Source organism: Arachis stenosperma, chromosome 6, assembly GCF_014773155.1.
Source record: "Arachis stenosperma cultivar V10309 chromosome 6, arast.V10309.gnm1.PFL2, whole genome shotgun sequence".
Classification (NCBI taxonomy): Eukaryota; Viridiplantae; Streptophyta; class Magnoliopsida; order Fabales; family Fabaceae; genus Arachis; species Arachis stenosperma.
Genome location: NC_080382.1, coordinates 61,764,329 through 61,778,600, shown reverse-complemented (window position 1 = coordinate 61,778,600; position 14,272 = coordinate 61,764,329). Strand labels below are relative to the sequence as shown.

The window sequence follows — 14,272 nt, the reverse complement described above, 5'->3', positions numbered from 1 at the left end:
AATTAGAGAAGACCAAAGAGCCATGAGGGAAGAACAACAAAAGCAAGGAAGAGACATTGAGGAGCTCAAGCACTCCATAGGATCTTCAAGAAGGAGAACTAGCCGCCATCACTAAGGTGGACCCGTTCTTTAATTTTCTTGTTATATGTTTTTCTGTTTTTCGATTTTTTTATGCTTTATGTTTGTCTATGATTGTGTCTTTGTTACATGATCATTAGTGTCCAGTGTCTATGCCTTGAAGCTATGAATGTCCTATAAATCCTTCACCTTTCTTAAATGAAAAATGTTCCTAATTACAAAAGAACAAGAAGTACATGGATTTCGAGTTTTATCTTAAAATTAGTCTAATTATTTTGATGTGGTGGCAATACTTTTTGTTTTCTGAATGAATGCTTGAACATTGCATATTTTTGACAGTGAAGTTTATGAATGTTAAAATTGTTGGCTCTTGAAAGAATGATGAACTAAGAGAAATGTTATTGATAATCTAAAAAATCATAAAATTGATTCTTGAAGCAAGAAAAAGCAGTGAAAAACACAAGCTTGCGAAAAAAATAAAGAAAAAGAAAAAGCAAGCAGAAAAAGCCAATAGCCCTTTAAACCAAAAGGCAAGGATAAAGAGGATCCAAGGCTTTGAGCATCAGTGGATAGGACGGCCCAAAGGAATAAAATCCTAGCTTAAGCGGCTAAATCAAGCTGTCCCTAACCATGTGCTTGTGTTATGAAGGTCCAAGTGGAAAGCTTGAGACTGAGTGGTTAAAGTCGTGATCCAAAGCAAAAGAGTGTACTTAAGAACTCTGGACACCTCTAACTGGGGACTCTAGCAAAGCTGAGTCACAATCTAAAAAGGTTCACCCAGTTATGTGTCTGTGGCATTTATGTATCCGGTGGTAATACTGGAAAACAAGATGCTTAGGGTCACGGCCAAGACTCATAAAGTAGTTGTGTTCAAGAATCAACATACTGAACTAGGAGAATCAATAACACTATCTAAATTTTGAGTTCCTAATGGATGCCAATCATTCTGAACTTCAAGGGATAAAGTGAGATGCCAAAACTATTCAGAGGCAAAAAGCTACTAGCCCCACTCATCTAATTGGGACTAAGTTTCATTGATATTTTGAGATTTATTGTATATTCTCTTCTTTTTATCCAATTTTGTTTTCAGTTGCTTGGGGACAAGCAACAATTTAAGTTTGGTGTTGTGATGAGCGGATAATTTATACAATTTTTGGCATTATTTTTACATAGTTTTTAATATGTTTTAGTTACTTTTTAGTATATTTTTATTAGTTTTTATGCAAAAATCACATTTCTAGACTTTACTATGAGTTTGTGTGTTTTTCTATGATTTTAGGTATTTTCTAGCTGAAATTGAGGGACCTGAGCAAAAATCTGATTCAGGGGCTGAGAAAGGACTGAAGATGCTGTTGGATTCTGACCTCCCTGCACTCGAAGTGAATTTTTTAGAGCTACAGAAGCTCAATTGGCGCGTCTTAAATGCGTTAGAAAGTAGACATCTTGGGCTTTCCAGCAATGTATAATAGTCTATAATTTGTCAGAGATTTGATGGCCCAAACCGGCGTCCAAACGCCCATTAGAGACCCTTTTTCTGGCGTAAAACGCCAGAACTGGCACCAAAGCTGGAGTTAAACGCCCAAACTGACACCAAAACTAGCGTTTAAACTCCAAGAAGAGCCTATTCACGTGAAAGCTTCAATGCTCAGCCCAAACACACACCAAGTGGGCCCCAGAAGTGGATTTCCGCACTATCTACACTTAGTTACTCATTTTCTATAAACCTAGTTTACTAGTTTAGTATAAATAGCACTTTTTACTATTATATTCATATCTTTAGATCATTTTTAAGACTATCTTTGGATCACTTTTGATCTCTTGATCACGTTTTGGGGGCTGGCCATTCGGCCATGCCTGGACCTTCATCACTTATGTATTTTCAACAGTGGAGTTTCTACACCTCATAGATTAAGGTGTGGAGCTCTGCTGTTCCTCAAGAATTAATGCAAAGTACTATTGTTTCTCTATTCAATTCACGCTTATTCTTGTTCTAAGATATTCACTCGTACTTCAACCTGATAGATGTGATGATCTATGACACTCATCATCATCCTCCCTTATGAACGCGTGCCTGACAATCACTTCCGTTCTATCTACAAGAGCTTGAGTGTGTGTCTCTTGGCCTCCTGGTTCATGACGCATGGTTGCCTCTCCTAACAACGGAGCCTTCCATTCCGTGAGATCAGAGTCTTCGTGGTATAAGCTAGAATCAATTGGCAGCATTCTTGAGATCCGGAAAGTCTAAACCTTGTCTATGGTATTCCGAGTAGGATCTGGGATGGGATGACTGTGACGAGATTCAAACTCGTGACTGTTGAGCGCAGTGACAGTGTGCAAAAGGATCAATGGATCTTACTCCGACACGATCGAGAACCGACAGCTGATTAGCCATGCGGGAAACCGTAGCGGATATGTTTTCACTGAGAGGACGGATGGTAGCCATTGGCAACGGTGATTCACCAACATACAGCTTGCCATGGAAGGGAGTACACATGATTGGATGAGGACAATAGGAAAGCAGAGGTTTAGAGGGAACAAAGCATCTCTATACGCTTATCTGAAATTTTCACCAATGAATTGCATAAGTATCTCTATCCTATTTTATGTTTTGTTTCTCTTTTAATCATCAAAACCTCAAAACCATTTGAATCCGCCTGACTGAGATTTACAAGATGACCATAGCTTGCTTCAAACCGACAATCTCCGTGGGATCGACCCTTACTCACGTAAGGTATTACTTGGACGACCCAGTGCACTTGCTGGTCAACTGCGCAGAGTTATGAGAAAAGTGTGAATTCACGATTTCGTGTATCACTTTTCGGTGACTCTCTCATTTCTTAGCGAGCCAGGAAGCAAATGTTCACTGCTCGATCAAACACCGAAGCTGAATACTGTGCTCTTGCTGACACCACTATTAAGGTTGTCTCAATTCGTTGGCTTCTCAATTACTTCGGTACCCTTCAGTCGTCCCCAAATAATATTTTTTGTGACAACCGTAGTGCTATTCAGATTGCTTATAATGATGTTTTTCATGAACGCACCAAACACATAAGATTGATTATTACTTTGTTCGGCAACGTCTCCTTATTGATGCTGTCCGTCTCGTAGCTGTTAGGACTTTGGATCAGACTACTGATATTTTTACGAAGACTAATCATCCTACTCGTTTTTGGACTCTAGTGCCAAACTCAAGATGGTATCCATAACTCCCACTTGAGTTTGAGGGGAATGTTAGAGTATAATTAAGATCAATTAAATCAGTTAGTATCAATTATAATTATTTAGCATATTTGTATATTTATTGTAGGATGTTATTTCTTTATTACTTTGATTCTTCTACCATCTATATATAACTTTGTATATTATATTATTTCAAACTACACTCAATAATACACTTTATTTTCTTCAATTTGGTTTCTTATTTTTAACAACAAACTTGGAGTGCATAACATACATACTTGCCATTATCAAATAAGTGACAATAACACTATAAATAAGGCTAATTTTTTTAGAAATAAAAGAAAATTGTCTGTAATTCAATATAATGGTGAATTGGTATATTTTTTTATATGAGTTTAATTTTGTTTATTTTAAATAACAAATTAGATCCTCAAATTTAAGGAATAATAAAATTTATAGAGAGATCTAAAAGTCAGATTCATAATGCACAAATCAATAGGTCTGATCTGTGTTAAAATAATCTTTTTTATTGTAAAATAAATTAAAGGTCCGATTTACATATATAAAAAAATTAATATTAAAATACAAATTTAAAGGTCAGATTTGTATGTTTAAAACAATTTTAAATAAAAAATAAATTTAATCTTTAAATTTGCATATTTAAAAGAAAATTAAAAAATTATTGATTTTCAGATTTGTGATTTTCACCTAAAAAAATACATCAAATTTTAATATTATTAAAAAAACACTACTCGAAGAGCAATACCAAAATTAAAAGGCGTAAATGAAGAGTGTGCCGCATTCATTCATCCATACACTGATACACATTGGCCACTTTCCTTTTCATTATTTCCCTTTCTTCTTCCTCCACTCTTCTTAATTTCTTCTATTTTTCAGAAGTTATAAAAAAAAAGAAACCAAACATATATATATATATATATATATATATATATATATATATATATATATATATATATATTATGAAAAGAACAAATCCCTCACAATCTTCCAAATTTTTCTCCTGTCTTGAGAGCCTTGGACGCTCAAACAACACTTGCATCAATGTTGCTGTCATGTGAGGGGCCAATCCCAAATCGAAGTTACCCCTCATAATTTTTTTTTTCTTTTTAGAAAAGAAAATGAAAAAAGAAACAAACTTTCTCAAACATAGGAAAAAGATAAAATAAAACCACAAGGCAACAGTGTTTCTTTGGAACCTATAATGAAGAGTCCATTAACAATTTATCAATACCTCAATTTGGCCAACTTCGAATGTCCATATATGAATGTTAAATTTTTTAACCTTTTTTTTTATTATTATTTTAACTCCAACACTCAGGTGTTAGCCTATGATCCCTTTTGGAGTCTTGACAATAGTTGTAAACCATGTGGTACATTTGCACCCATCTCATGGCACTATATTGCTGCCTACTCAACCCGCCGGACCTATAGGGCGAGGCTGAGACGGCGTGGCACCAGCGCGGCGCATACGCCGTGCAACCACTAGCCTTGAAGTTTGTGTACCTTGCCACAAAGGGTTGGTACCTATAATCAGCTTTGTACTTGCCATCCTCGGTTGCCCATGATGATGCATCCCATATTGAACCATAAAGCCACATTGGCCTCATTGGAAATGTCTCTGCACTTTTCCTCGGGTACCTCCTTATTGGCACATCATCCACAAAGAATCTGATCACATATTTCAGTTTCAGTAAATGCAAGTTATTTATATTTATTTTCGTATCATATTTCAAAGTTACGAATATTTATTCCAAAGATGATAATGCTACTTTTATAAAATATAATGTCACTTTTAAAATTTAAAATTGCATTATCATTTCCTATTTATTCCTATCAATAATTACCTGTTCTAAATGCATATACAATAATTTATTATGTGAGTCATAACGAGTACATAAAATATTTTCTCATTTAGTCATTTATATGAATGTGCAGGCAAGGAATGATTAACGGCCACTTTTTAACATTTACTATATGGTGATTGTATTTTTCCAAGGCAAATTTTTTAGTGTCTATAAAAAATTTGGTATTTTTTATGATAAATTTTAAATATTTAAAAATTATGTATTTTTATATTTTTTACATTAAATATTAACTTTTATTTTTGTTAATAAATTAGATAAATATATAGGCACATAGCATGCACCTTTTTCTAATAATGCAGTTTTATTGTTGTGCTCAATTTGATAGTTTCAGTAGCTGTCAACAAAAAGAATAGCTACATCAATAAATTAGTTAATGTTACTTTTAACTTTTTTCCATTAGTCAAGTTATATCAGATTTTGTTCACCCCACACTTGCATGATTACGATGATTTTTGTGCCATTCATGTGATATTGATTCTATATATACTTTTTGATTCTATATATACTTTTTATGTGACACTAGAACGTATTATTAAGTATTAAAAATCTGTCAAATTTCCATTGGCTTAGCTTTCTATCTTAATTTCAGAGAAAGAGGAATCCTTTCTCTTTCATCTTCCAAAATATCAAACAGTGCTCGCTCCTAAAACGGGACAGCAAAAATGATCAGAACGAACCAATCAAATCGATGAGACATACACAGAGTCCAATCCAAGTTCATACTGTGGATTCTTTTTATCTTCTTCCATATCCTTTCGGCAGAAAACGAAACCGTCTAATTTGGATTAATGTTTATAAATACGCTGTGTCAAATTAATTTTATAAATTTAATTTTGATTAAAAATATTTTATATTAACGTAGTTTATATTTGATAATTTTATATTAAAATAGATTATATAATAAAATAAATATTATTTGAATTATATTATTAATAAATTATTTTTAAATAAAAATTATTTAAAAAGATATGAATTTCTATTATTTAAAATTATATATTTTTTAACATTTTTTTTGTTATAATTAAAAAAATTATATGTTGAAATTTAATAATTCTTTTGCCATAATTTTTTAGTATTTTATTTTTTTTATTAATTTGGTCTTCTTAATAAAAAAGCTAAAAAAAACAACAGTATGAAGTATGAACCAAAAAAATAAATGATAAACTGATAAGAAAAAATCAAAATTTAAAAGAAAATACTAAAAATAATATTATGAAAAAAATAAAATATTTACTTGTAAAACATAATCATAAAAACATTAAATATGAGAATTTTGATGATTGTTCTTTGTATCTCTTTTTACGTATAAGAATGAAGGATAAAATTGATAAAAAAAAATTTTTAATTACTTCTTTAACCATAATAATTGAAAGTAAAAAGTACAATTTGTTAATTCAGGTGAATGGAAATTAAAATATAGAATTACATTTGTGTTTAAAAAAGAAGAAAAATAGCTAAACAAAAAGTTGAGACTTTTAAAAAAAATTAAATGTGAATTTTTAGACTTAAAAGCTAAACCAAACGTATCCTAAATAACGCTTACCCTTTTTCGAGTAATCTACTTCTCTTAATTATCTTTATTTAGAAGAAACATTAACTTTTTAATATGGCACCTATATTAATGTATGGATCGTAGGAATTGAAGTAATGAAAAACAATGTATTACATACAATTAGTGACTTACATTATTTCCTTAGGACTCCAGAGAATAGCATAGTGATGAAAATCTTTGGTTGGATCAAACCATAAATGGAACTTCATCTCTCTGCCTATAATTTGACCATCTCCACTTCCTCTGATATAAACATTGGTCTGCAAAGTGTAAGGCTTTCCAAACGTAGTCCCAAGAAACTCAATGTCTACTTCATCATGGAATCCAGGATGAGCTTCATTGTTGGAAAGCTTCGATTAAGAAAATAAAATCATGTTAATTAGCAACGAGTTAGATAAACATGATTAGTGGGATTCCTTAATGTACTTACATAGAAAGCTGTTATAACTCCAGCAGTGTAGCCAGGTTGGAGCTTAATGGAAGCACCAAAGTATCCGGATCGAAACGGAGCAACAGACTTGAAGCCACTTCCTGTTTAAGCAGAACAGAAAAGCATTGAACTAATAATAAAAGTTAGTAATTATATTGGATAATTAAGCATATGATATAAAGTGAAGAAGTGTGTTGAAACTACAACCTGAGGTTCTATCAAGCCAAATTGTTAATGCATTTTGTTCTATTCTTTGGTGCTGGGGGCCCCAAAGGTTCCTAAAACCTTTGTAAAAGTTCATCGTCTTGAATTTGGAACTTGGCCAGTAGCCAGGTGAAGGTGGCCACTCAGCATTGCTTGAAGGGGCCATCAACATTAAAATAGCAAATACAAAAAGAGCCATGAATGAATGAAAGAAAGCAATGGCCAGTGAGCAAAAGTGTCTAGTAGAAAGCAGAGTGATTCTGTTGTGTACCAATGCAAGGGGTGTGTGTTCTAACTCCTAACTGTTAAGTAAGACAAATGTTAAGGGAAAACTGCTCAAATTATGGTGCATATATATATATATGTGGAATAAGAGTTATGGTAATGGCAGTGAGCTTGGTATAAATAACAAGAATTTAGTGGGTCCCTCAGAGAATTAATGGTGAGTTGTAATTGTGGATGGATTAAGCTGAATTAAACGTTGATCAATAAATAATATATCTAAAAGATATTATTATTCTATTTTTTCCTATATTTTTTAATCTGATAGATCAACGATTATTTGTTTAAAAATTTAAATTTTATTTAAATGTTTATTGTTGGCCAATAAATTATTGCATATATAAAGAAGAATTCCAACTTATAAGACTTGGTTAAATAGATGAATAAACTAACTAGTATATTAATCTAAGTTAATTATAAAAAAAATTATAATTGCTAGAATAAGTGCAGTTTATTTTCTTATAATTTCTATAACCACGTTTAAGATAAAAGTCTACATTTATTACAAACATAAATTTGCAACAGATCAGAATATTAAGCTTGTGGAATTTCAAAATGACACTGGTCAAATAGATTGGATAAAGCAAACATAGCAATAATGATTTGTAAATCATCATATACAAAATGGGAGTTTCTTTTAATTCTCAGGTAACATTTAATTCACACATTGCATAGGGAACTTAGGATATTTTCAATTTATTTGTTTTTCATTTTCTGCCGTTATTGCTACTTCTTTTTTCTTTCATCTTTTTTTTATCCCCACCTCTCTTTATTGGTTATGACAGAAAACCTGTTAGCTTGGTTGGAAAGGTTAGAAAAAGATGATGGTATACAGAAGAGGGTAGATGAATGTGTCTTAAATGTGGATCTTTATTTATGTCATCTTCTTCTGTGTTTGCATGGCCTTTTTTTATTCCAACCAATTAAGTTTTATAGCTTGTACCTCTATGCTTTCCAATTTCATTCAAGGCTACAGAAATTTGTGACTCAACCCTGAATTTCAACCACCCCCATCTTTTTTCTCTGTGCTACTCACCATTGCTATTTCCCTTTCTCACTGTCCTTGTTACCATTCAGCCTAGGCCATATCATATGTGAATTTTTATTAATTAATAATATCAGCCTTATTAATATAAGATTTTACAAAAGTATTTTAACTTTAAATGCTCTTATTAAATAAAGAATGTTACACTCCTTATTTACTAGACAAATTTTATTTCTCTACTTTATTATGTTTTATATGAATAGTCGACATTTAAAAAATAACATATATACTAATCAGATTAATAAAACATGTAAAAAATTAAAGTTTATAACCTACTACTTTATTTATTATTTCTCAAATAAAGTAAATCAACATAAGTCCCCCTCAATTGTCAAGTCACTGTATATTAGAAGTATCTTTCAAATTTCTTAGAAATAAAAATATGTTAAAAGTATTTAAAAATATAAGAAAAATATAAAAAATTAGTTTTTTTTATAAGTGACAAATAAAATTTAAATTTAGGATGCAAATCGTCTGTGCATTTGATCTATTTTGTAAAAATATTTAGATAATTATTTATAAAATACATAAAAAACAGAAATTTGATTTTTATATTTTTTATACTTTAAAAAATAGTTGTTTAATCATATTTAATGATTTGATACATTTGTCATATTTTAAAATATATTGAGAATTTTTGTGTGGTTAACAAATTCAAAAGGTACTTTCATAAGTAAATTGATAATTCTAAATAGATTCACTGGTTTGTTCTCTCTCTTCTAACTAGGGCTGCACTTTCTACTTTACGTATAACACATGGCATTATTCGTTTCACAAGTATATTGTACTCAATTAATATAATAGTGCGTGAAAATTTACATTTAACATGATTAAGTCGATTTTTCAATTGATAGGATGAGGATAGGAAAAAAAAAAATGTGGGTCAGGTGCTAATAGAGCCAATTATGTCATGAATCAAAGAGAGGAAAGGTGTGCTTGATCCTGTGAACTTCATCAATGGAGTGGGTCATGAACCATCCAATAAGGGACCCCAAATACTTTGATTTGATATAATCATTAATCAGTGGGGCACAACAATGGCTGATTGACACGTAGAATATAATATATAGTATATCATCAATATATGTCCCTTGCTACCCAGCTAGTGATAATCTATCTATATTGTACAAATATTTTGTGATCTTAGTTATTAACACTGATCAATTAAATAAAGAAGTCCAAAATTATCACAACCAACCACATTAGATATAATATCCTATATGGAAAAGAACACAATCAAATAATTGGTGATGATAAATAGCACTAGGCAACATGCATGCTTCATTATTTTAATATATCATCATGCTCTAATGCAACATTTCATTTTCCATATTTAGGTCAATGATTCCTCAGGTATACTCATGATTTGGCATGTTAGACAAACTTTGTTCAGCTATAAATGGTAGTACATATATTACTATAACCCCAAACATGCAACTAACAAAGATTTTGAGCAAATTTGGATAGTAAAATCAAATTAAAATGCAATGCTAAGGACTTTAATTTATGCTTGGTCAGCCATCAATAATTTGAGATCCAATTTATTTTAATTTGTCTTCTTGTGGAGCTAGACACACAAAAGATTAAAAATAAAAAAATTGATCTTGTGGACCAATATAGTGCCTCCATGCATCTATGTTGTATGATATAACAATATATGTGGAATTCTTAATTCTGAGTTGTCAACAACATGAACTAAAGGCATGGCTCCCTGGAAGCATACCAAAAAGTCACAAGACACAAGAAGAGCCATTATTATTGAATTATTCAGCCTCATATAGCTAGCAGTCAGAGATAGATGAAGCAAACATATATAATATAATTATTAATGTGGTAATAAGCCTAGCTAAGAGAAATACATATATATACACTGAATTCAAGTTTTCAAACACCGCATAAGTGCATAGAGCTTATTATTTATTTTTCAAAAGAAGTGCACTATTTTGTCGGTCACATTGGGTGTAGGGCCACCCTTACCCGACAAAATAAAAAACTCACAAGACTCTAAGAAGCTTGAATTAGAAATTTAGAACGGATTGTTTTATATATCATCAGAGATGTGTATGTTATTGATGCACAACTTGTTAGGATTTAATTTGTCTATGAAAAATAACATTCATCATGGATTATTATTAGACCTAGCTCCCATTACATATTGCTGTTACATTACACCCCAATCATATATATTTGGAGGTAATGCTCAGATTGGTATAAAATTCTCAGCACTTATTAAAATAACTCTTGTTTCTTAAAAATAATTGAATTGATGTCTGATTTATAAATTATAAATTCTTTTTTCTTTACTTCAATTACTGTTAATATAGTACTGACATAGAATGTCACAGTATTGATATAATATTTTCAACAATAAAATAATGACTAAAATTTTAGTATAAAAATTAATAATTTATAAATTTAAGAATCAATAATTTAATTATTTATAAAAGTCAAAGATCATTTTAATGAGCATTATAATTTTAGAAATTACATTATACATTACCTCTAAATTATTGATAGGGCTGAATATATATATTATCATATTATTATTGTTAACTGTTACGGTTAAAAACACGATCAGAATTTGTCTTATTTAATATTTATTAATTATTATAATAATTAATAAATACTAAATAAAATAAATTATGATTTTTTTTACTAATTTTCACATTTCCGTAAAGCAAATATGCTGATATATTCAAAGTTCTAAGGACGAAAATTTATGTGACTATCAATGTAAGTCTTCCTTAACTATGTTATTACTTATTAGCGCTACTCCCAAATAGTGCTATAGTTAGTACTTTATGTCTGATTGTAACCGTAAAGGGAAGAAAATTAATTAGTATGAATGATTTCTCTTGCTGAAAGAGGTTGATAGCGATACGTTTAATTTACTGAGCAAACATCATAGGAAAAAAAAACAAGGAGGGGGCCATAAAAAGCTTCAGTTACATGCAAAGTGAAATGTCTTTTTTTTTTGTGCGTCTTTTATCTTGTATTTCTATGTATATCTACTTGTCTCACAAGCAAAGAAATTTTGAGATGCTTGTATGGAAAAAGCAATTTTATTTTGTTTTATTTTTCTGATGGGAGTTAAAAACAAATTAAATTAAAAAGCAATAAGAAGAAATTAAAGGATAATCTATCCAAGAATATACATTATGTGACAACATTATTGAAGGGAAGAGGAAAAAGGATAATCCTACAAACATAACAAGTTGATTAAATGATGATGAGACAAGATGAGGGTAATCTCAATCATAAACATTTGAAATGAATTTTCAACATAGCCTTTGGATGCTTATTACATCATCCACAGGGCATGCATGCATTGAAAAACAAAACAAAACAAAAGCTTAGCTAAAAGCATTCAATCATCGAACAAATTAAATACCCCATCCAAAATAAGTGATAAAGTCTTACCGACACTAAGATTTGCTGCTATTCTGCATTAAGAAAAGCCGGTGGTGTGGGAAATCTCTCAATGGGGAAAATGTGCTATGGTGTTTGTGCATTAACTACATGATGTAATAAATCTAAAAAGAAAACGAAATAATTATTTAAAGGAGAGAGTAGTTTTTCACATCTTTGGTGAAGCATTTCATATATGATATTGTTAGTCGAAAATATTCTATTTTAAAAAATGTTGAATTTGAGATTTAGTAAGTTTGTGTCCTAAAAAATAATAAATTTTTGTATCGAGAAAGTTTATGACAGAGAATATGAAGTAAGAGCTAGTCGATGAATTTAGTCGAGGATGCTGATTAATATGTTTGAATCGAATAGTTCAAGTGTCGAAGGTTATTTCTACCAATTATTTATGTTAGGCAAAAAGAGCGGAAACAGTTGTTTAAAGGCTAATGAACGTAGAAGTTACATCTCAATATGATCGGTCGAAGATTTTTATAAGTATGAGAAGACTCGAAGGAACAAGGGTTGGAATCTTTTCAAAAAAAATACTCAAGCACACTTACATCCCAGAGACTTTTTGAATCTGCCTCGAATTACTTTTCTGTAGGGTACCTTCCATTGTTTTTACACTTTCATTTACATTTTTTGATGTCTTTAATTTCTTTGCAAATTTACTTTTTAAAGCAACATTTAATTTTCGTGTTCAATTTTACATTTTAGTACTTTGATTTCAATTTCAAAAGCTGTTTGATTTGATCGAAGGCACTTTATTGCTTTCATTTAAATTCAATGCAATTTATTTCAATTTTAGTCAATTTATTTTCAAAATTGCTTTGTTTGTCTTTCAGATTTTCTTTCTATTTTAATCAATTGAAATGTCCTTTTATGCACTTTTAGAAAACTGGTACCACAAAGAGGAGTAGGTTTTGCTCCCAGACCACTAGATATCAAACCACTCTCGATTTGTTAAAAATCGACAAAATAAATTGACACACCTAGTAGAACAGTTTGAAAATTCAGATGTGTCAAATGGTTATATGTTGCCATAGTGTATGCAATTGAGAAGTGAAAGAATTGTACACATGGCAGACAAGGTTTCGAATGTTAACGGTGGTTCATCCACAATTGATAGTGCACCTGTAGTTGCACAATCTTCGGACGTGACTTCACGTCCGGAAGGAAATATAGTGAGTGAAAGTGTAGTGGTTACTAGTTCCTAAACAGGGATTAACAGGTGTAATAGATACCCACGTGGTAACACATTACAAACTCAACCCCCGGTAATCACTGGTTGGCCTCCTTATAGCCTTCCTCCAAGGTATACCATGGTGCGCGGAATTGTGATCATCAATGGCGCCATCAACATGGTACGCTCAATTGCAATCTCAACTCTTTATCACAACTTCGCACAACTAACCAGCAAGTGCACTAGGTCGTCCAAGTAATAAACCTTACGCGAGTAAGGGTCGATCCCACGGAGATTGTTGGTATGAAGCAAGCTATGGTCATCTTGTAAATCTCAGTCAGGTGGATTCAAATGATTATGGAGGATTGATAATTAAAAGATAAATAAAACATAAAATAAAGATAGAGATACTTATGTAATTTATTGGTGAGAATTTCAGATAAGCGTATGGAGATGCTTTGTCCCTTCCGTCTCTCTGCTTTTCTACTGTCTTCATCCAATCCTTCTTACTCCTTCCCATGGCAAGCTGTATGTTGGGCATCACCGTTGTCAGTGGCTACAGTCCCGTCCTCTCAGTAAAAATGTTCAACACGCTCTGTCACAGCACGGCTATTCATCTGTCGGTTCTCGATCATGTCGGAATAGAATCCAGTGATTCTTTTGCGTCTGTCACTAATGCCCCACAATCACGAGTTTGAAGCTCGTCACAGTCATTCAATCCTTGAATCCTACTCAGAATACCACAGACAAGGTTTAGACCTTCCGGATTCTCTTGAATGCCACCATCAATTCTAGCTTATACCACGAAGATTCTGATTAAGGGATCTAAGAGATATCCACTCAATCTAAGGTAGAACGGAGGTGGTTGTCAGGCACACGTTCATAGGTGAGAATGATGATGAGTGTCACGGATCATCACCTTCATCAAGTTGAGGAACAAGTGATATCTTGGAACAAGAATAAGCCGAATTGAATAGAAGAACAATAGTAATTGCATTAATACTCGAGGTATAGCAGAGCT

At 31.6% G+C, this 14,272-nt stretch overlaps 1 protein-coding gene across 1 annotated transcript; it reads right to left on the bottom strand.

Annotated features, from left to right (window-relative positions):
* Positions 1 to 4,260: 4,260 nt before the first annotated feature.
* LOC130936099 (probable xyloglucan endotransglucosylase/hydrolase protein 32) lies at positions 4,261 to 7,685 on the bottom strand. The gene is made up of 4 exons (XM_057866086.1): positions 7,334 to 7,685; positions 7,127 to 7,227; positions 6,829 to 7,046; positions 4,261 to 4,947 (listed from the first exon to the last, which is right to left on the bottom strand). Exons 1-4 carry the CDS (start codon positions 7,527 to 7,529, stop codon positions 4,581 to 4,583), a joined length of 882 nt encoding a protein of 293 aa, XP_057722069.1. The 5' UTR covers positions 7,530 to 7,685; the 3' UTR covers positions 4,261 to 4,580.
* Between the last annotated feature and the right edge of the window lie 6,587 nt (positions 7,686 to 14,272).